At 47.9% G+C, this 21,321-nt stretch overlaps 10 protein-coding genes across 10 annotated transcripts; 4 read left to right on the forward strand and 6 right to left on the reverse strand.

Moving 5' to 3' along the window:
- Positions 1-419: 419 nt before the first annotated feature.
- On the forward strand, positions 420-2,315 carry SERLADRAFT_405591 (uncharacterized protein; the record flags this gene model as incomplete). The annotated part of the gene is made up of 1 exon (XM_007313865.1): positions 420-2,315. One exon carries the CDS (start codon positions 420-422, stop codon positions 2,313-2,315), a length of 1,896 nt encoding a protein of 631 aa, XP_007313927.1.
- Positions 2,316-2,664: 349 nt separating this feature from the next.
- SERLADRAFT_413076 (uncharacterized protein) lies at positions 2,665-4,764 on the reverse strand (the record flags this gene model as incomplete). The annotated part of the gene is made up of 5 exons (XM_007313866.1): positions 2,665-3,526; positions 3,580-3,605; positions 3,658-3,978; positions 4,035-4,225; positions 4,317-4,764. 5 exons carry the CDS (start codon positions 4,605-4,607, stop codon positions 3,000-3,002), a joined length of 1,356 nt encoding a protein of 451 aa, XP_007313928.1.
- A 415-nt stretch (positions 4,765-5,179) lies between these two features.
- Positions 5,180-8,140, forward strand: SERLADRAFT_413077 (uncharacterized protein; the record flags this gene model as incomplete). The annotated part of the gene is made up of 3 exons (XM_007313867.1): positions 5,180-6,091; positions 6,144-7,449; positions 7,503-8,140. The coding sequence occupies 3 exons, from the start codon at positions 5,180-5,182 to the stop codon at positions 8,138-8,140; spliced, it is 2,856 nt and encodes a 951-aa protein (XP_007313929.1).
- Positions 8,141-8,272: 132 nt separating this feature from the next.
- SERLADRAFT_457769 (uncharacterized protein) lies at positions 8,273-10,698 on the reverse strand (the record flags this gene model as incomplete). The annotated part of the gene is made up of 5 exons (XM_007313868.1): positions 8,273-8,901; positions 8,958-9,402; positions 9,468-10,235; positions 10,296-10,606; positions 10,672-10,698. The coding sequence occupies 5 exons, from the start codon at positions 10,691-10,693 to the stop codon at positions 8,588-8,590; spliced, it is 1,860 nt and encodes a 619-aa protein (XP_007313930.1).
- Positions 10,699-10,986: 288 nt separating this feature from the next.
- On the reverse strand, positions 10,987-11,937 carry SERLADRAFT_378924 (uncharacterized protein; the record flags this gene model as incomplete). Its single annotated transcript, XM_007313869.1, has 5 exons — positions 10,987-11,143; positions 11,193-11,246; positions 11,298-11,516; positions 11,586-11,713; positions 11,883-11,937. The coding sequence occupies 4 exons, from the start codon at positions 11,708-11,710 to the stop codon at positions 11,098-11,100; spliced, it is 444 nt and encodes a 147-aa protein (XP_007313931.1).
- Positions 11,938-12,474: 537 nt separating this feature from the next.
- Positions 12,475-13,321, forward strand: SERLADRAFT_457791 (uncharacterized protein; the record flags this gene model as incomplete). Its single annotated transcript, XM_007313870.1, has 4 exons — positions 12,475-12,562; positions 12,743-12,796; positions 12,853-12,946; positions 13,013-13,321. The coding sequence occupies 3 exons, from the start codon at positions 12,744-12,746 to the stop codon at positions 13,292-13,294; spliced, it is 429 nt and encodes a 142-aa protein (XP_007313932.1).
- SERLADRAFT_457795 (uncharacterized protein) lies at positions 13,083-15,669 on the reverse strand (the record flags this gene model as incomplete). The annotated part of the gene is made up of 7 exons (XM_007313871.1): positions 13,083-13,955; positions 14,051-14,131; positions 14,184-14,360; positions 14,423-14,536; positions 14,601-14,703; positions 14,757-14,917; positions 15,202-15,669. The coding sequence occupies 7 exons, from the start codon at positions 15,368-15,370 to the stop codon at positions 13,468-13,470; spliced, it is 1,293 nt and encodes a 430-aa protein (XP_007313933.1).
- A 393-nt stretch (positions 15,670-16,062) lies between these two features.
- SERLADRAFT_457804 (uncharacterized protein) lies at positions 16,063-17,563 on the reverse strand (the record flags this gene model as incomplete). Its single annotated transcript, XM_007313872.1, has 3 exons — positions 16,063-16,152; positions 16,211-16,359; positions 16,414-17,563. One exon carries the CDS (start codon positions 17,162-17,164, stop codon positions 16,418-16,420), a length of 747 nt encoding a protein of 248 aa, XP_007313934.1.
- A 943-nt stretch (positions 17,564-18,506) lies between these two features.
- Positions 18,507-18,931, forward strand: SERLADRAFT_457805 (uncharacterized protein; the record flags this gene model as incomplete). The annotated part of the gene is made up of 1 exon (XM_007313873.1): positions 18,507-18,931. One exon carries the CDS (start codon positions 18,611-18,613, stop codon positions 18,779-18,781), a length of 171 nt encoding a protein of 56 aa, XP_007313935.1.
- A 1,371-nt stretch (positions 18,932-20,302) lies between these two features.
- SERLADRAFT_457806 (uncharacterized protein) lies at positions 20,303-21,319 on the reverse strand (the record flags this gene model as incomplete). Its single annotated transcript, XM_007313874.1, has 6 exons — positions 20,303-20,587; positions 20,640-20,760; positions 20,819-20,879; positions 20,933-21,050; positions 21,107-21,219; positions 21,278-21,319. The coding sequence occupies 5 exons, from the start codon at positions 21,136-21,138 to the stop codon at positions 20,470-20,472; spliced, it is 450 nt and encodes a 149-aa protein (XP_007313936.1).
- Positions 21,320-21,321: the final 2 nt, after the last annotated feature.

The raw sequence follows: 21,321 nt of genomic DNA on the forward strand, positions 1-21,321 counted from the left end.
TTTGATTCTTTTGGCCTCAGAACCTGGCGAAGGTGAGGCAGCACGTTTGGGAGACTCCATTGAGGGCAATAGTCCGAGTCCAGGGTTGGGGCGGAGATTCGTCGTGCACTTTTGCCCAAACGTGCACAAATCAAACGCGGGTGGCTGAAGACTTCAAGCCGGCCGCGCTGAATATTCCAGTTGCAGTGTTGCGGTATTTTACCAAGTTACAACGTTTCTTAGTGCGTTGGGGAGGATAGAGGAGCTGCATAAAGTCTATGGCATCTTGGGCATTGGGTCATGTGCCATGGATGCATGCTGGCCGTGCGCGGTTTCGTTTGGATTTTTTGTCCAGCAGAGTATGGCCGCACACTAAATCTCATTTCAGCGCAACACTCCAGCTTTCGTCGCGTTCACCAGCTTCAAAGGCAGTAGAAAACATGCCTTATCCTCCAAATCCCCCAGATACGTCCATATTTGAGGACGTGTCAGAAGAGTACGTCTCGGCCAAGTCACACGTCGTCCCAATAGCTACTCCTCGCGCGGCTCTCACTTCATCCGATGCATTGGCTCTGCTGGTCGCCAATAATGACTGGAAAGCTGCCGATTCGTTGCTGGAGGAGATGATAGAACTCGATGTTCCCATTAAACCGGATTTTGTCTACGAGAAAGCCGCCATCCACGCCCTCACGTCGAATTTTCACAACGTAAAGCAGCAACGGGCTTCGGTATTTGCCAAATGGTTCATGCTCGTACCTTCTGCACAGAAAACGCGACGATCCTTCTATCGAATTCGCTTTCTCATCTTTGGCAGAGCCGCGTCTATCAACATACCACTCATTATGCGTTTCGGCCTCATCTGCGCGTCGAAAGGATACGTTACGTCCCAACTATCATCTCAAGTCATCAGCACCGTGATGCGCTTTGCGGTCCCTGAAATTAGCGAAACGTATTTGTGCCAGTTTGAGGAACGTGCTGTGTTTTACGAAGGAGGGGAACAAAAGCCTCTCGCACCATCATTCCTAAAGTATATCTACAGCTTGGCAATCAGGACACAGGTTTTGGCCGGCCGATTTAATGCAGCTCTCAGGCTCCTCGAGCTTGCTCATCAGCGCAAGCATCAGATCTCAGATTTTACCTTCAACCTCTTCTTCGAACACGCGAAAGACAAAGCCGACATTGCAAAGGCACAGGAGTTACGCACACTTTTATCCGACACGCCAGGCGCTGTGTTCAGTAAGGTGGATAGATCGGCGACAACGGCGAGTTCATCGAAACTTGCTTCGCAGCTGCGGTACTTGCGCAAGGCCATTATATCGTCCAATCCCCCCACTGCATACACTCTACTCTCTTTCATCAAGGAATATCGCAAAACGGGAAAAGTAAAGGCCATAATGATGCTACGTTCCAAGGCATATCGACATTCGTACAAACCAATGTCGCTCTGGGTAATGGCGGAGATGTTGTATCATCGTGAGCGCAATGAGCGCCTATTGACCATCTTCGTCTACTTTACACACTTTTCCCTCGCTGGGCTCCCCGCTAGGACAATCAGAAATTGGATGTTCCAGCTGTATCGTCTTCGAAGCTCATCAGAGAAAAAGTGGAAGGTACCTGCGCACTTGACATCGCCACAATACCCCATCAGCGCTAAGATATGGCCATCCACTTTCCACACAGCGTTGGTCTGGGAAGCTCTCTGTTGGCTATCGCCGGAAGTGTCACAGGACAAGTTGTACTCCTCGTTGCTTCGCATAGCTGAGTCTAGCGAAAAACAAATTCCTTACATCACCAAAAAAGACCATTATACACCCTCCTACCTCATGTTACCCAAGCGCTCCGTAGACCCCGCACATTTTTCACCATTTATTAAACTGCACGCCAAACGTGCCCGGCCTGAACGTGCTACTGCAATTGTAGCAGACATGATTAGGCTTGGCCTCGAGCCTACAGCGTACCAGTGGACCATGGTCGCTCGTGGCTATGCAGAGTTCGGAGACCCTGATAAAGCTATACTTGTTCTGGATAAGTTAACGGAACGTGCTTGTATCACCACTGAACAGGCGTTATCTGCACTGCAATGTGACGATGAAACTATTAGTGACGAGCCTCATTATCTGGCGGAACTCGAAGACGAGGAAGGCGTTTCAAATGCCATCATCGTGACATATACGAATGTCTTGCGAGGATTTATCCTATCGAATCGTCTGGCACACGCTATAGAAGTAGAGAAGAGAATTATGGAACAATGCCAATATCATCCAGGGGAACGCCCCGCCACGGATGATGTCTTACGTCTACTGAGAGAACTCAAAGGCAGCCAGGGGCAACCATAAGATTAATGGTGCGTTATTTTCGTAAATTCTAAGGCAACCAGATAATTGAATATGTGCTTTCATTCATCTCTAGGTGCATCACTTGTCATTAGACTATACTAGGTCAGCAATGAAGACTATAATGTACGTCGTGGTGACGACGAGTCCTTAATTTGTAAAGGCTTTCGACGCCCCGTATAATTATCGGCGGGGACAACAGCTTCTCACTCCGCAGCAGGTTTTGTTTGGGAAGCCCAGATCCCTGGAAGGTATCGATGAGTAATCGTTGGCGCTCCCCCAACCGGATAGAGTTGACATCATGGAGTGTTCACAACTATTAGGCTCTTCCGATTGAAACCCGATCAAAGCTACTGCTGCGCATGCTGTATCTGTGGGGCATGCCAAGACCGTAGACGGTATATTATGGCATATTACATGCTAGTATGAAAGTGGTCAATAGAACGTGCATTCCCTGGCTTCGCAAAGTCCCTGGCAATAAAGTGGTTGACTGAAGTGTTTAAGAAAACTATATACAACCAGAACAGTGACCAAAGAAAGGTCTATAGATAAAGTGCGAAGAAAGGTAGTGTGTGTGAAACAACGATGGAAACGGGAGCAAAGAATGAATAAAATAGCAAGCTTTTAGAAGAGCCATAAGATGGCATGAACGACGACCGTCATTGATACAGAAAGTATGGAGGGGGGTTACGTATTATTTCTTCGAATGTTGGTATACGCTGGTGGTAGCTCAACGGTTTCTGGTTCGTCTGCTTCATCCACTGGTGAACCAGCGTCATCATGTTGGATAATGTTGACAGGTCGTAACTGAGGCATGGCTGTTTTGCGTGAACTAGCAGCGGTTGAGCCTGAAGCAATTCCGAGGCCAGCAGCTTCGGGAGTCGCTGCGCGCTGGAAGCGAGCATCAGTGAGACTCGTCGCAGCGGAGTGTCGGCGTTCCGAGGTGCCATAACGTGAGCCACCAGCAGTTCCGCCTGCGCCGTTCTCTTGAGCATATGCAGATGATACTTCTGTAGGGTCTGGCAAGACGAAAGGCACGGGACGATAATACTGCGGAAGTTCGCCTTGTGGTTCGTCATCTTCGTCTCCGTCACCTTGGAAAAGATTAACTGGGCCTTCCTTGCGAGCCTTGGTGCTTCCAGTCTTGCGCTTGAGGAAATATAACCCTACTAAAGCAATGATGACAACACCTGCAAGGCCTCCGATTACGCCACCTGGGACAACATATTAGGTCGACACAACAAATACAACACTGGAAATAACCCACCAATTATAGCTCCAGTGTTGGTTGAACTAGCTCCATGTTAATAATCGATAACACAAAATATAACAAATCACAAATCACCTTCTTCCTCCACTACCACCCGTTGTACCGCCCGAATTGTTTGTCGGATAACTTCCACCAGCAGGAGGACCGGCAGTAGATGAGGGCGAGTTATTGTTCAAGCAGGCGTTGCTTGGATCATCTCCCTGTTGTACGTTATAAGACCCACTTCCACCCGTTCCCTCTCCTCTATTGTCACCAGCAATTATGAGTAGCGTGTTTCCAGCTCGTACTGTTGGAGTCCATGAGAAGCCAGTACCTAACGAATCGTTTTGTGTGATTTGGCCTTCGGGGATTGAGAAAGAGTCTCCTCCCGGAATGACACCTTGGAAAGTTACGTCGCTGAGTGTGGAAACACGTTGAGTCCCGACAATGACATAAACGAGTAAGATCCTCACCCTTGTGTTTGAGATGCATTCCACCATAACCTGCTGGCAGAGCACTGTACGACAAGGCCCGATGGGTAGATATTGAACGGAAAGTCTGGAGAAACAGTTTTTGTTGGGTTAAAACAGCTGGCATCGTTGCTACCCGTTACTGTTGCAACTACACTGGTTCCCCCAGAGCCAAAGGCACTACTGTCACTAACCTGTAAATGCATGATAACGGGTTAAGTTGCGGTATAAATGAGTAGCATAATTGCCTTATCGGCCACGATATGCAATCAAAGATAGACATACCACTGCTACGAATTGCGAGGTTGCTGGATACTTGAGTTGAAAACTCACATCGGTGGAGTCTCCAGAGAACGGTTGGTTCACGATTGTTCTTGCCTCCACGTTATTTGGCAGGGGAGATGAACCATAAGGAATGATGAGGACACTATACGGCGGCTGGCCAGTCCCATCAGTGATTGCGATAGACAAGTTCCCGCATTGTGTTGGTTGGCTGGTGAACTGGAAAGAGAAAGCAGAGACTAGCGAAGGGAGGAGGAAGAGAACCAAACTTGAAGATATTGATGCTGATGGCATGTCGATAAGAAAAAGAAAGATGATATACCGGGATTAAAATGCAGCAGCGAATTGCATTTGGGCACCAGCCAGGTAGAGAGGAAGAGAAAGGGAAGAAATGCTGCCCTTGGAGTCGGGACGCGCGGGACTGTGTCGTTGTTGCGCCACGGTGTTACGCACACAGCCGGTAATCGGAGCTGCATCAAATTCGCCACCAAAATGAGCACAGGCGTTTCTCCTGGGAAAGAAAGTGACTATAATTGTGCTATGTGATTGTCTACTAGTCTCTTTCCGAAACAAAAACCATCAAACTCTCCAGCATGTTACATCCCAAGCTACAAATATACACTCTATTTTATTGGCTGATGACCAAATATGGGATATCACTGGCACTTTTCTCACGGTTGGCAAACCACCTTTGGCCCAATCTAAGCCTGAGCTTGGAAACAGCCCTTGACTCCCGCCGCCATCAGCATCAGTGTTCTGGCATTGTAACCTGTCAGAGCACAAGCCTCTATATCTTTTCTTCATTTCTCTTACCATAACTAATTTTAATCACCGTTAATTTTGGATCCTTTGTTGCACTAAGTACTATGCCCTCCATCACGGACAGCCCTCCTCGTGCTCCCCCCATCAAGTATACCGCTCACCTGGGAACACGCTGGCAAAAGGAAAAGGCTGCTGCTGGAAATGGTGCCTTTGAATACCCAGAAGACCCGAGATTTATTGGACCATGGATCATTGGCGAGTGCGTTGGCAAAGGAGCGAGCGGTCGCGTCAAGATCGCAAAGCACCGTCGCACAGGGCAGCTCGCTGCTGTCAAAATTCTGCCTATCCAGCCAGTGGTAAACTCTCGCGCATCTCTTGCTACCCAGCAAGCAAAGTCTGAGAAACAACGCCTCGGGATCGATAGGGAAATTATTATGATGAAGCTCATGAATCACCCAAACATCCTACGCATATATGACGTGTTCGAAGGCGACAAGGAACTTTATCTGGTTCTCGAATATGTCGAAGGCGGCGAGCTTTTTGATTTTCTTGTCAACCGCGGAAGGCTACCTCCTCTTGAAGCTTTGGCGTACTTCAAACAAATCGTATATGCCCTCAACTATGCACACACCTTTTCTATTATACACCGTGACCTCAAACCGGAAAATATCTTGATACACTCATTAAACCCACCTACAATCAAGATCGCTGACTGGGGAATGGCTGCCTTCGCTCCTCCTGCCCTACAACTAGAAACCAGCTGTGGTAGCCCTCACTATGCAAGTCCGGAAATCGTCAATGGCTTGAAGTACGAAGGCAATGCGACTGATATCTGGAGCTGCGGCGTCATCTTGTATGCACTCTTAACCGGAAGGCTTCCATTTGACGACAAGAATGTGAGGACGCTCCTAGCCAAAGTCAAGACTGGGAAATACGACACACCAGCATACATCGACCCTAACGCGAAGGACCTTTTATCGCGAATGCTTGTTGTGGATGTAAACAAGCGGATAACGGTATGTGAAAGCTATGACGTAATGCGATGTCTTTACCCACCCTTGTGTACAGATACCCGAGATCATGAATCATCCCTGGTTCAACAAACCGACTCCAGGGATAATTTATGCGCCTGCCCCTTCCGTTGCTGATTTAGCCCGACCACTTGTGTCTGCTGACCACATCGAACTGGATCTTTTGGAATCCCTTCGTGTTATCTGGGGCAAGCATGGCGATGTTCATAGTGTCAAGGTGGATCTCCTCAGTCCAGCTGGCGAAGGCACACTAGCTAAAGCATTCTACTTCCTACTACACCAATATCGCGAACAAACTATGAAGGACAATGGTATCATTCTGGACACGAATGTGTCGCCGCAATACATCGGTGGAAAAATAATTACAAAGCAGTATATATCTCCTCCTATTAAAAGGCATACTATACGCGAAGGTGAGAATACTGTGCGTACCTTACACCTTCATAGTAGTCGCGAAGCTCCTGCACCGCCTTCCCGGACTCCTTCACCAAGGCCTTCTGGCTTGGCGCCACCCTCTCCAACACGGTCTTCTCGCAGTCGACCGCCCTCTCCTCTTGGTCCACGACCGCTCAAATTCCGTCCTATCTCCTCCCCGGTCATTCCGGGGGAATCTCCCAAACAAAGGTCTTCGGTCGACGTACCTCCAATAGATATTCCGCACAAGAAAGGGGATCCAGACAGATTCAGGGCGTCTAGCGTTCCTAGTGTATCTCCTTACCTCAGGCCCGACCCCCAAGGCCACTTCGCATACAATCAGCGTATATTCCAACCTCTGCATGTTCCGGCATCTCCCCCGATCAGTTCGGTGGTACGTTTTCCTGTTTCGCCCGCACGCCATTCTGCTCGCCCTGTCTTGACCTCGAGCACCATTCACTCGCCTGTTCCGGTCTCCCCTACTTCTACCCGCGAGCAGATCCCTCTTTTAGAAGCCCCTAGGATTCATGACAGGAGCATTCAAAGCACCATGGACCATATTACTGAAAGGGTAAATGTATTGGTAACCCGTGGAAACTCTGTACGTGGACGCCCAGCTCAGTCGCCTGTTCTGGGAAATGTCGACACTTTCACTATGGTCGATCGGCCGTCTCACTTGGGTCGCTCTCGTACAGGACCTACTATTCGTGAGGATGAAAATCGTCACGGACGCCATGTGGACAAGGAAAACAGGGATGAAAACGGAAACAAACATACATACCACGAGAACGATATCATGCAAATATCGGGTGGATTAGGTTTTGGAAAGGCAAACGGAGGAAAGGTAGGGAGAGATATACGCAACAGCATGCACGGCCATGACGCTCCTAAACGAGAGGGAACGAAAGACAAGGAACGAAAGGGTCGGAGTAAGCCACTTGATGCTAACGATGAATTACCTCAATCTGACCCCTATCCGCAGCTCCTAATCTAGATATACATTCACCAGTGCTGCGACCAAGACGCTCGACGCTCGGATCTCCTTTGCAAATCCACTCTCCTGCGATGTCTCTCTTGACTTCCCCAGTTGTGGGGGAATTTAAGGGGTGGTTCTCGAACCTCTTCAGTTGGAAGGCGCACACCTATGTCCTCTGTTCGACCGATAATATCTTTACGACGAGGTATGAAACCACGCGTCTTCTTGAAACGTATGGCATCAGTGTGGCCCTTGAGGAGACCGACGGACACGGGCTTTTACGATGCCGCGTAAACGATCTTATAGACACCACATCAGGATCCGTTATCCAAAAGTCTGCTCGTTTCCGCATAGAATTCTCTTCGTCGCCAGGAACATCGCCGCACCCTTCTAATCCAGGTAGTGCGACTCCTCGCCTGCAGCAGAACTTGATGTCGCCTGGCGTTGGCTCTGCACGATATAGCATGTCGAAATTCACCACAGGAGGCTTCTCGTGCGCGATCGTGCTCATTCAGGAAAAGGGTTCCGTGTCTACTTTTAGGACCGTTTGTCGATGGCTGCGGGATGAATGGACGCTGGACGCCTTGCAGTCTCCTATAGTTGGCTCTGATGGAACCAGGGCTTTTGTGGAAGATGGACATTAATCGCCGACTTATTCCTATCAACTATGTCGCCCCTCTTTACGGATATTTTTATAGATTAATACAGGCTTCTTTGTAGACTATTTACTTTCCTTAGATTTCTTTAGTGTTGTAAAATCACGAGAGCACATCTTATGATCAAATTATTTTGTCCATAAACTTGATATTGTATCCTCCAATGAAAATCAAAGATAGTTGACATTACAGTCAAGTCCGAGGGATTGGTAAAGTGTCAGTAAACATACATACTACATACAAGTCTCGGTAATAATGAATGAGCAGCTAAAAAAAAAGAAAAGAGCAAACCTCACTTGAACCTAATAGCGGGCATTTCACGCTAATCTACAGACAAAAGGCTCATGACCCTATTATTACACGGTGAAACAATTGAGCCTTTGTCGGAAATACGAGGAGAGAAGACCGTCCCAAAAAAAAATACTCGGCACTGCTCTAAGCCGCTGCTGTAGGCTCAAGGCCACGCTCAACATCACGGGGCAATGTAGGCGTGGCAGACGTTGCGGATTCGTTCGCAGACGGATTATCCCCTCTACCTGCACTTAGCGAGATGTTTCGGAGAATGCCTGAGCGAAGAGTATTCAGCATACCGCCAGAAGTAGCAGTCGCCGTGGCGATATCTGCCTCATCGGGCTCCTGGTCACTCGTAGCCTCCTCGGACTCGTCCAATGAAGCAGAACCATTATGACCACCATCTAGCATCTCTTTAGCTGGAGGCGTAGTGGAGATGCGAAGTAAAGATGTATAAGCTAACGAACGAGCGTCAGTATAGTGTCTGTAGTGAGGCAGAATAGGGCAGACATACGTTGACGACAAACAGGACAGAACCAACCCTTGGCCTTGCGTTTTCTCCTGTTTTGGTTGGTAGTGGGTAATATCGAGGGAGGTGCGCTATCTCCGCCAGCGGTAGCATCGGCAGTATTTCCATCTGTCCCACCGGAAGCAGCTGCCGCAGTATCTTCTGCATGCACAATATTACCTCCGGCGCCAAATTCCACCATGTTGATAGCACATTCCTTACATGCAACCAGATGGCGGCAAGGAAGAAGGATGACTTCACGGGGAGACGAAAGGCAAAGCAGACACTCGGAGGAGGGCTCATCATCCTGCAGAGGGACAGAAGGGGGAGCTGTAGGTGGGTAAGTATGAGTTTGAGTTGAGGTGGGAGAAGCAGCTTGAGGCTGAGATGACGCAGTAGACTGCGATGAAAGACCATATATCTCGTGAAGATGGAATATATGTGGGCCAATCTTCAATATATGTCGCATAGTTTTAGTTTTAGTGCTTATCAGTGAAGCCATTTTTTAGGACCTACCTTTGCCTCTCGCTTCACTACTCTGACCACCCAAGGCCTATGATCTTCTTCCTCGTCCACAGGCCCAGCACCCAAGCGAACAACATGAATATAGGTGATTTGCTCATTCGGAGAAGACAAGCCGAAACCATCTTCATCCAATGCGACGAGCCGAATGGTGACCCTAACCCCCTCGTCGGAGTCCTCCTTGGATTCCTTATCCTTGCCATCCTCTTCTGCTGAAGATACTTCTGCATCAACGACAGCTAAGGCGGGACCTGATATAGCCCTGTCATGAGTTCGCTTGCGAAAGTGAAAGGGTGCGAAACGTCTTCTCCCGTGATCATTACGTGTGTTGCCCTCCGAGTGTTCATTCTCGCCAGCAGGCTCAGCAGCTATTTCGGATGGGGCCTTACTGGTGGGAATGACATCCTCTACAGGAGTTGGCTGATGGGAACGCTGCTCAAATCTTCCCAGCTCCAATGTAGCACCTTCTTCCAGTTTGAGAATTTTGCCGAATCCCCCCTCGACGGTAGTTTCAAAAATAAGGATGCGAGACAAACCGGAACTGTCGTGGTTTTCAACAAGCGGGTGGTCTGATGGTAGAATTACGTGCACATATATCCCACATTTTGGTGCATCGCAATCGTATTCGAATTCAAGTCCATGATGATGGTGTGAATCATCGTGGTTTGAGTCGTCGGTGGATGACATTGCGAGCGGAGAAAGGCGGAGAGTGGGACGTTTCAGATTGACCAACGCCTGTAATGTCGTCGTCGGTTGAGAAGCCTACCAAAGGTTCCCCAAGGTGTAAGAGCGTAAACAGTGTACAATGATAAATGTAGACACCTCTTTGACTTTTGTCATCCAACTTTTGACAATTTCAGGAGACAGCTGATCTGCAGCTTTCTTATCGCAGGACTGCGTCCATTTTGGACCACTATTGATGACGCCGATGCTGGGCCCGAAGAGGGTGTCCTGTTTCTTGTTTTCCTTATTAGTGGTATCGTTCATTTCACCCATGTTGATGACGACCGGTTCTTGAGTGCCCGTTCGTGCCATTGCTGCTGCTGTCCTGGAGGCATTGGTGTCCGTGCGAGCCAGGAAAGTAGGAGCGTGCAGCCTTCGAGTCCTGTTCCAAGTTGAATACTGGTTGTGATCTGCACGTTGCGCTGGTTGTAAGAAATGGAGTGAACACAGGTCAAACGTCGCAGAATACACTTACACCATGTAGAAATAGAGGCCATCGTCGCGGACGACGTCGAGGTCGAGGTCAATGGGAAGTCGTGAGGGCTCTTCCAGTTGTGTGTGTGGAGAGGGGATTGCCGAGCTAGTGCCGGAGGGAATTGTTAATCCGCAGCCAGCCAATGAATCTGTGTTTTACATGAATTACGTACGCAGCATTATTTTTAGATAAAACCAGTCTCGGTGCAGCACAGCTTACCTACTCGATCAGCGCACGTGATCAACTCATCCTTGCCGTGCAGTGTCTGCTTTGCTCGTCAAGCCAATCTATCCTGTGCTCACTCAGACAATACAGTTCGGGGTGCATGAGGCATGAGTGCTATATTGCATGCATATTGTGTCATAGAACGTCGTGTGCACAGGTCAAGGGATAAAAGTAAAATAACAGTGGGAGAACAAAATGTTCCTATGCAATTAACGACACAACACCACCAGCTGCATTGATTTTGGCCCTGCAACACAGTTAATACGCGGCAAGAACCTAGCAAAGGATGCACATACTCTGCCCGGGCGGAGACAAACCGTGCCTTCACGATGCAAGGCAATTTTGGGAGTCTATTCCAAACAATCAGAGCAGTCATCGATGGATGTTGTCAGGTTACTTACATTCCATTGCCCAACACTTTACCGTAACCGTGGTGCAGGGTGTCAATAACTGGAACAATTTCAGAGTTCTCTGTCAGGCCCTTCTTCTCTTCCTCGGGTACAAGCGTCCAGAGCTTGTCCACGTTGATGATCGGCCGCCAGTGTGCGTTGCGTGTCAAATGGAAATGACGCATACCGACTTTACCAAAGTAACCGGGATGGTACTTATCGAAGTTCGTTCTGTACGAATAATCCAAGAATATTTATATTAAACGCCTGTGCCATCGTGTACATTCCAACAAAACATACCGGTGGTGGTGCTGGCCACCAGCAAGACCACGACCTCCAGGATGCTTGCGGTGCTTCCCTACACGTCCGTGACCGGCCGAGACATGGCCACGGTGCTTGCGAGTCTTGGATAGATGAGTCGGCATTTTCTAAAAATTCGATGTATCAATATATTGCGAGATGCTATCCAAACCACGACCCAGGCATCCACCAGCTATTCCTCCACTTATCGACCTGATACGACATCCGATCGAAAGCTACAACTTCACGGAATCTCCTGGTAGATGCTTGGGATACGTAAAAGCCATAATTACTGACCTTGAGGCGGAGGTGTCGATGTCGGGGACGTTTGCCACTACAGCTGAATTCAGATCGATAGGCCGGATATTACAAACATAGGAGTTGAACTGACCTTCAGCTGAGTTAGAATATTAGACTAAATCTTAAAAAAAGACTAAACGAGTGGTCAGCTTGTTGTGGCTGAGAGGCTCGCAAAATGACAAGTCAGTACTTATATTGAAATGCTATACTAGAACTGACTTTTTAAATATTGTTGTAGGTAGCTAATTTTTCCCTTTGGAATAGTAGTAGATTTTGTTGGTCGACCGTATGTCCGCTTTACTTCTGCAATTTAATCGCTGCGTCTAAACCAGCCATCAACCTTCTATGTTGTGATTGTTGAATGAACGGCTTCCCAGAATAAAGCGGGCATAAATGGTCGACGATCTACTATTCTAAAGGGAAAAATTAGCTACCTACAGCGATATTTAAAGGGCCAGTTTTAGTATAGCAATATAAGTACTAATCTGGGACTTGTCATTTTGCTGCCTCTCAGCCACAACCAAAGCACTCGTTTAGTCTTTTATTTAGGGTTTAGTCTGGTATTCTAACTCAGTTGGAAGGTCAGTTCAACTCCTATGTCTGTAATTTCCAGCTTATCGACTCGAATTCAGCTGTAGTTGCAAACGTCCCCGACACATCGACACCTCCGCCTCAAGGTCAGTAATCATTGTTTTTACGTATCCCAGGCATCTACCAGGAGATTTCATGGAGTTGTAGCTTTCGATCGGGTGTCGTATCTGGTCGATATGTGGAGTCCTTTGGATGCCTGGGTCGCGGTTGGGTCGTGGTTTGTATAGCATCTCGCAATATATTGATATAAACTATCGAATTTTTAGAATGAATGCTCCAAATCGTTTTGAGCTCTTTGTGTTGGACGATGGCGAAAAGCCGTACGTTTACCGTTTCAAGCGAAGCTATCCTCTTCTCAAGTCTCATGTAACTATAGGGTAGAGGTCTCAGAAGACACTAAAATTCCTAATGCTGCCACCTTCAAAATCATGAAGCAGGACCACACCCTCGGGAATATGGTCCGAGCGTATGTAAATTCAAGTCCCTAATGTCCTCATGGACTCGTCAGCAGTGTCTTACCCGTCTCCTTCAGTCAGGTTCTTGCCATGCCCCAAGTGCTTTTTGCTGGATACAAAGTTCCACACCCTCTTCATCCCTATTTTCTCCTGAAAATACAGACGGACGGCACTGTTACGCCACAAGTCGTACTGGAACAGGCGTGCACGAAATTGATAGGGTCGTTATCTACCTTGGAGGCTAAATTCAAGCGTGAATTCTCTTTCAAGGATGTGGAAGGTGCGGTGACCGAAGACCCATATGGTACCACTGGTACGAGTGGGCAGCCTTGGGGATCTGGGAGAGACTACTTGGATTTCTAGACACCTTGTTAGTTACGTTGTGTATATTATGCTAATTTAATGTGTATCCATAGTTTTTTTGTCCGTGACTAACTAACCAATGGCTGATCAGCGCTATGTACATTGTTGCATGTGATCGATCCTCTCGGATATCTAAGACATGCCCGAGAAGAAGGCGTGTAGGCATAGAAACTTCACGCTCTTCGGGCTGAAAGCTTCGCTTTTGAGCGAGCAGCTCGCTTCGCCTGTTGTTCCTGCCAATTTCTCTTCTTCTCCTGAGTAGAACTGATCCGATCACCTAGTCGTTCCTCTTCTGCTGTGTTCTTCAGGGATGCATCGATGCACTCTTCCATCTTACCCTGTATCACGGAGTTCAAATCCAGCCCGCTGTCTTGGGACTCGTCCACCGTCCACTCGAAGTCAAAACCCCAGCCACGACGGAGAGGGGTTGATTGTAAAGGTTGCGATCTCTCCGGACCAAGAGAAAGTACTGGTGGAGCCGAAGCGGATATGAGCCCCCCCTCTTCACGCCACCACTTTACGAACCATTTCGCGGCTCTCACGGTGTCTAGCTCGCCACCACGTTTCAACATCCCAAGCCTCTGACCTACTTGTTCCAGAAAGCTGGTAACGTCATTCGTAGGAGGTGTTGACGGTGGAAGCAATTCAAGATAGGCCGGAGCTTTAGGCGGTGAAATAAAATTCCCCCGGGAGTTTTAAGCGGTGAGAATTATTGAACAATAAGTGGGAGGGATTTTGATAGATTGAGGAACTCACAAACAGGATTTAAGACATTGAGTCTATACAATAAGTAGGCAACCAGGGCTTCGACGTCGTATAAGCTCTCCTTGATACCGGCTCCAGTAAAAATTATCAGTGCTTTGTCGTGCGGAGTTTGTGTTCAACTCACCGATAAGAGCTAACTTAACGCCCCGTTCTGCACCCCTCTCGCCTTTCCCTAGAAAGGGTAACATAACTCCTGGAGAATCAAAAGAATAAACCAGAGGCTCTTCAGAGATTTTAAGCCGTGTCGACAGAGTTCGTGTATGACCCGGACTTGCAGAAGTCTGTAATGCTTTTGGAGTCCCTGAAAAAGTCAACAAAAGATCATCGTATTCATAAGTTCTATTGAGATAGGAATCGACGTACGACCAGATATGCCAATGTTCCGTAGAGCATTCAACAGAGTTGACTTGCCGACGTTGGGCATACCAACGACAAGAACATTCATTTCGGTTGCATGTGGGCTACATTTTGCGGTATCTGTCAGTGAGCGATAGGTCAACAATACTATACTATAATTCAGTCAATAAATTTCATGACGTACTTATTAACAGCTCGCTCAACGCTCTGATGTCTCGAGGCTTATTCCAAGAGGCAAAAAATACTTTCTGATCCGGAAACTTTGACGCCATAGCCCTACGAAAAGGCTACCGCTCTAATTAGATGATTTCAAGGCCTAGAGTTCTACTTGAGGGCTTACTTCAAAGCCCCATTCTGGGACCAGATCACGCTTGTTGAAGACGACTATTCGTTCACATATAGGACCGCCGAATCCGATTTTTGATGGTGATGCGGAAGACTCCATATGAGATTGTGGATAATTATGAGCGCCGCGTTCGGCCCTCCATTTCCGCAAGGCTCCTTAAAAAGGACGAAGAAAGCTGAGGCATCAGTGCTGCGAAAAAATATTTTGATTTGAGGGTATGCTCCCAATAGTCAGCTAGATAAGTATCAAGACGCGACCGTATCCAGCGAATGGACACTTTACACCCCATCAGGGCTAGTCAACCTATGGCAAGTGGCGCTACATTATATAGGCGGGCTATATCCGGAGACCAGTCTATTCATGCCTTCATTCATACTCACGGACCTGGTGGCCGAATGGCAAGAGGCGAGAAAGGGAAGGATAAGGAGATATGTCTTACCTTCCAGGTTTGTATTAATGCTTGTCAATGGAAGGCGCGAGTCCCTCAGTTCTAGTACCACGTCGGTCCGAGACAACAATGCAGGCAATTGTTTGGAAAATCTGTTCATATGTCCAGGAAACCATGATGGAGGAGAAGGCAGAGCTGGGAAGGGTATCGAAGTCAACATTGGGGGTACGAAACCTTGATATAGCGAGGACTTTGTATGGCAGTAAAGTTCCGCGTTTTAGACTAGGTTAAGACCAGAGATTGGTGCACAAACGGCCCAGCAGGGATATCAAGGGAGTTTCCGAAGTTGGGCGCCGCCTCAAGTGAATCCAAGTAAAGCAACGTTGAAAAGACGCTAGGGAGACCGAGTTTATCACCGGTGATTGGTTTTTGGCTGAGAAACGCGCGGCTACGCACAAGCTGTACAAGGTTACACTGTGATCGAGAATTTCTGTCGCTGGATCTAGCAAAGATCTCAACGGAGGAATAAAGTATGTTGTTTGGATTTATTGAATTCTAAAGCCTCCGGCATCTCGGCATTTCGCATTCGCTGAAGTTCCGCTTACACTTCCGCTCAAAGTCTGTACCGTGAAACTTTCAGTGTATGTAATAAACCATGTGTGCACAGTCAGCGCCAAGGGAACAAACCCTAACAGCATTGATAAGAGGAACAAGGAGTGTCTTGATCAGCTGAGAAATTGTTATCCGAACTGTTCTTATAATGATGATCAGTGTGCACTCGTGGAACCTTCCGACATCATGATCGTGCAGGTATTTGTTTTACAAGCTCAAACGCCCATTTCACGCGAAGGTCAGGAGGTCGAACACCTGTTGGGTTTTGGGGTAGGACTTCCACGCCAACGGTGAATTAACAGAACACCAGGTATTAATTCACCAATTCAAAAGAAATATGAATACAAAGAGCAAACAACCTAAAAACGCAGTAACATAAGACAAGATCGACTGAAAAATATGAAATGTGACAATTGATAGAGATTGAACGTTCCAGATGTATGCGTACGAATAGACAACAACAAAGTGACGCGAGGCATGAGCTGAGCGTGTTCGAGATCCTGTGATACCCTAATTTTGAATTATCGAATGGCTGAATCACAACAAGAACACCATCTAGGTGATACAGCCAGATATAATAGAAGAAGTCTACGGACGCTGAGAGAGCTCGTCAATAATTTATTGGCCGCTAAAGCACGACATATCACTCACAGGTCTATACCCAACCGTCCTTCCCGACTCCGATAGCGTCGAAACTTTTCCCACTTCGTGTTCGCCTTTCCTGCAGGACGGGGACAGCATCGAGGTTGATTAATTTTTCCGATGGCGGGGGAGATCCTTCGACCCATCCTTTCCATCCTTTTTTAACAGCGATTCTCTTCTTACGCTGCCGTGGTTGTGGCAACGGTTGAGTGGAACCGTCGTGAGGGTGATCGTCAAAGTCTTCGTCGTCGTCAGGTGTGCGTGGACGCTTGGACGAAGTACGCGACGTGCTCGAAGAGTCAGACGGCCCAGGAGTCGACTGTGGGGACATGGCCATGGGAGGCGGTGTTACAGATACGGAACGCTGCATGGTGGCGATGTGAATGGTGGGACGGTGGTTGGCGCCGCGGGCGAGCCAGAAAGATGATGTTTGTATGGCGGGGGTAGTGCTTTTACTGGCGGCTGTTGCGACCGGAGCAGTGTTCGCGATTGCCTCTGATACCTTGTCCACTGGCTTTGCGACGGGCTTGGGGCGCTTCTTATCCTTGTCACGATCCCTCTTCTCTTTTTTCTTTGTCCTCCTCAAGTCCTCTTCTTTCTCCACCGCTTTATAAGGGCCCACCCCGTTGAGAAGACTGGTCAGGACGTCTCTAGCAGGACACATATCAAAATCACCGGCCAGGACAGAAGTAGCGGAGCGACGATGACGCTTGAGAGGCGGAGACATTGGAGGGTGGCGTGGCGTAAGGAGGGTGGTCATGTCTAGGTGGCCAATAGATGGGGGTATATGTACAAAAGAAAAAGCGCAGTGGAGTCGTGGTTGAAGCAATTATTGTGCTTGTTGTATGCTTACGGCAGAGGATAAGCATCAACAAACAATGCTGTACATTCTTCCACATGCCATAATAATCCATATCGGACCTTGAGAAGACGGAGAAAGCCTGAGAAGGAATCAGAATAAAATCAAATCCTATCCTATCCTTCTTTCTATCTCGCCTCGTGTTGCGCCCGCAAAAGCCTATCCTGTTCCCTTATGCACCACTTCCTAGTCTCCACACTCCCTACTTGCTCGGGGACTGGGCATGCGGTGGCCATATTTCGGTGTATGGGAATATTCTAGGGACCGGTCTTGTTTCCAATCAATCCCCAAACTGTACCCATGACCGCTTTGACCCGCGCCGTCCATATAAACACATTGTGATCATGCCATGAAGAATTTTTTACCTACTGGAGCGTTCCCTGTAGATCTCTCTAGCCTTCTATAGCGACCACCGGCGCTTTCTCCAACATTCCTGCCTGCCCCATCTGTGCACCCTATAATAATCTACCAATGGCTGCCTCGCGTTTTATGACTAAATACGAGAACCTAATCCATACCTCGTGTCCGGTGCCTGTTCGACACAGCTCCCCTTTTCTGTCTGCTTCAAGCCATCGGTTCCACTAGTCACGCCGGTGGACATTATTATACGGCTCTGGAGCACCGTTGTATCAGTAGGACCGGCGCTGTCCGCGATAGTACCAAAGCTATAAGCAACTAATCATTTCAATAGGAAGCCGGCGTTATTGCGGGTGGGGCCCACAAACATGGTACCCTCCCTATCAAAGTATCCCCCTTTTGCACAATGCGGTGGTCGCCGTAAATGTGGCACACCGGGCCATTAAATCATATCGTTTTCTTATTTGGTAGGGCTTTGGATATTCGACGTCAGGTTCTCATGTACCGCCTTCATTAATGCATCGCATCGTGCTGTTAACTTTTGCATGCCAATCTTTCTCAGATCATCGGGCCTCTTACTCTTGTGACATAGGCGCCGGTCCCGATATTTTAACCATCGAATAAATTACTGTAACGTGACTCATTCTTGTGGTTAACACGCCAGGTGGACTCGTGGGTGAGTGAACAATGCAGCATCAGGTGGTTCTGATCTTTGACGTGATCAAAGGTTTCCGAGATACATGTCTTCCATATCCGAATAGCTAGTCTCTCGCTCGGGCACATTGTTCCCCTCAGCCGAATTTTCAATACTTACGTCGGACCCCAGTACCTGTGGCCATAAGCAATCAGTCCACAAAAATGGTATCCGTTAATCGATCATCTTATCTTAGATATAGCACGGCACGAATTCGAGGTATTTATCGACGGCCGTTACCGCTCGCCGTCCCTCGACATCGGCGCTTGGTATAGCGTCTAATATCTGGCCTGCGCATGCTCTTCGATCATGCTGCTTTCGGCGTGTCCTTGTACCAGCTCACCTCGGCTGTACGACACCGCACATCAATCAGTACGTTCTGCCATCTGGACGTTTGTTCCAGTGGAGAGTTCACTTGTGTAGCAGCTCATGAGAGCTCAGTTGACTTGGAAGTGCTGTGTTGCTAATTAGCCTCCCACATGATCTCAAAGCGGTGCATACGGGCGGTGTGTGTGCTACGTGATGCAGTCCTTTCTGATATCAGTTTTGCGCGCCTCTTTAAGTATATCACTGTATGTTACAATGTTGCTAGTAAACGATCACCTGTGTCAGCCTTTTAGCAATTGAGCTGCTACAGTGGGCGCATTCCTGAGTTCCACACAACGCCTCCGTCCTGGGAATTTCTGCACCGCTATCCTTCCAATTCGATAATAAAATTCTGAGCAGCCAGACTTTCTAGACTCGTCTTGTTGACTATTTTGACAATAGTGTGAGTTATTTTCGCCCGTTATATGCTACCTTACTAGTCGCTGTTCTAGGGCACAGCATAGCGGCGTACCTATTTCTTGATCATCATTCTCCAAGTCACAAATGGAATATCATACTGGATTGACAGATTGGGATTCCCGTCATTGCGGAGGCTCCTAGAATACTAGACCGTCAAATTGGTCCCACCGGTCAAAAGTAAAAAGAAGTGAAGGACTGAAATTCACAAATCTGGATGCATTGGCAGTATCTGTTGTTCCTCGAAGGGGGCCCGTATCCAAGCATAAAAATAGTGCCTATTATCGAAACATAAAAATACTAAATTTATTCCCATTAGCCGACTTGAACGACTGACCTCGTCATTACTAGTGACGCGCTCTACCAACTGAGCTAAACGGGAAGATGAATGCGATCACAATGTTGTCTCCAAGGAGACAACTCTGCCGGTTTTGCCTTAGCAGATAGGTTGGCACAAACATACAACTTAAGTGTTTCTACAATGTGTAAAAAGTATTAATTTTGAGAATTCTTTGATCGTCGTGGCGGGCGCTCGTAATCCCACCATTACGTTTTGGAGTTGTAGACAGTAATTTTCATAAATCCATGAAGTCAGACTAAATACGATAATCTGAAATCAAACCACTCATACCAGCGACCATATTTGAGGTCGATAATATGATAGCTTAGAGTAAAAGACCTCAACTGCTGAACCGCTATAATTTCGATGCCTTTACGGGCACGCATAGTGGCCTTGACAACTTGCTGTATTCTTGGATTGACAGCCTGAGGGCTCGGCTGTTTCGACTGAAGCCAAGTCCAGTAGTCGTACTGCAAGCCGCATACATTAGTTGGCCCGCTACATTCGTCCACAGCAGTCTCAAAGATATGCTGCTGCCTGTGAACTCCCATCGCAACCGTGACTCGGATCTTGCCTTAATTCCATGGCCGGACCTTGCGGCGAAATGATGCGACTACAGCACTGAGCGGCATTCGCCTTATTGGATCAGTGGCCGGCTCTATACAAAGCAGCTCCATTGTCCAGAGTCATTTACTCCAAAAGGATGCTTGCGCGCTGGTGGGAACGAACCAGCGGCGATAACGGTCCTGGAGATAGAGCCCTAGGGGTTGGAGTGAACGTGAAACACTGCACATACGTGCGAACAACGGCAAGCTCAACACGGCAGTTCGCCACACCTATACTGCGTAAGACAGGACTTCAGCAATGACATCATGAAAGCACTGATATTATTCCAACAAAAAAAATCCCCCCCATAGCGTGGCAAGAGTTACACGATGAGACAGTGTGCCAACGTATGCACTGTTCCCGAGGCTTTGACACGCATGAATTATTCCAGGCCCGGTGGCTACCTAGTCAGTCGGGCAGGGAGATTTACTGCATCCTCCTCGCCATGGCACCATACTGCAAAGTCCCCTGCCACCAGGCTACCATGCCTAATCCTATAAAACCGTGAAGAGTACCCCAGACAACCTCTGGTGTTAACTTCATCCTATAGCAATGGTCAGTGGAGGGGGTTGAATCATACAAAGCTCATCACGTACTGTTCCATAAATGGCCCAAACGAGTGAGGGATGAAACGTGGGGATTGGAAGAGGACTGTGGACACTACGCTATGGTAAATGCAAAGACCTATAGCAAGAGCCCGCTTTCCAGGCAAGAATTCTACGTAGATAGATGTTAAATTTGCTTGTTATTTTAGTCAAATATGTGGTAAACTTGCCAGGGAGCGGATACGCGAGGAATGTCGCGACACAAGTGCCAAGAATTAAGGCTGCATATAGCTAGTAGATGTCAGTTTGAGAACATAGCCTGTTCAATGGGTGAGTAAAATAACCTTGAGGATAACCACGGTGGAGTTGTTCATTTGAAGGAAAGGGAGTGCTTGAGGAGACCAGACACCTTGAATCGCAAGAGGTGCCTCCAAAGCTATGTGAAGCAGGAATATTACCGACCTGTTTAAGTCGATCTCAACACCGAGACACGCGATTTGGATGTACCAGCAACTCACAGAGGACTACGGGCAGCAACTTGTTGAGACATTTCAAGATACGCAAAGAAGTTGAGACCTGAGAGACGAGGGAAATGTGCAGAACGATAAGCAGCAAAGATCTAAAAATTACACTTCAACCGTAACTGTCAAGTGTGTAAATGTCCTGAACTTCCTTGTGCATGGGCTTACGTAACGACAATTGGTTCTCCGGCAACTCGACAAGATAGCGATAA

Source organism: Serpula lacrymans, assembly GCF_000218685.1.
Source record: "Serpula lacrymans var. lacrymans S7.9 unplaced genomic scaffold SERLAscaffold_2, whole genome shotgun sequence".
NCBI classification, from domain to species: Eukaryota; Fungi; Basidiomycota; class Agaricomycetes; order Boletales; family Serpulaceae; genus Serpula; species Serpula lacrymans.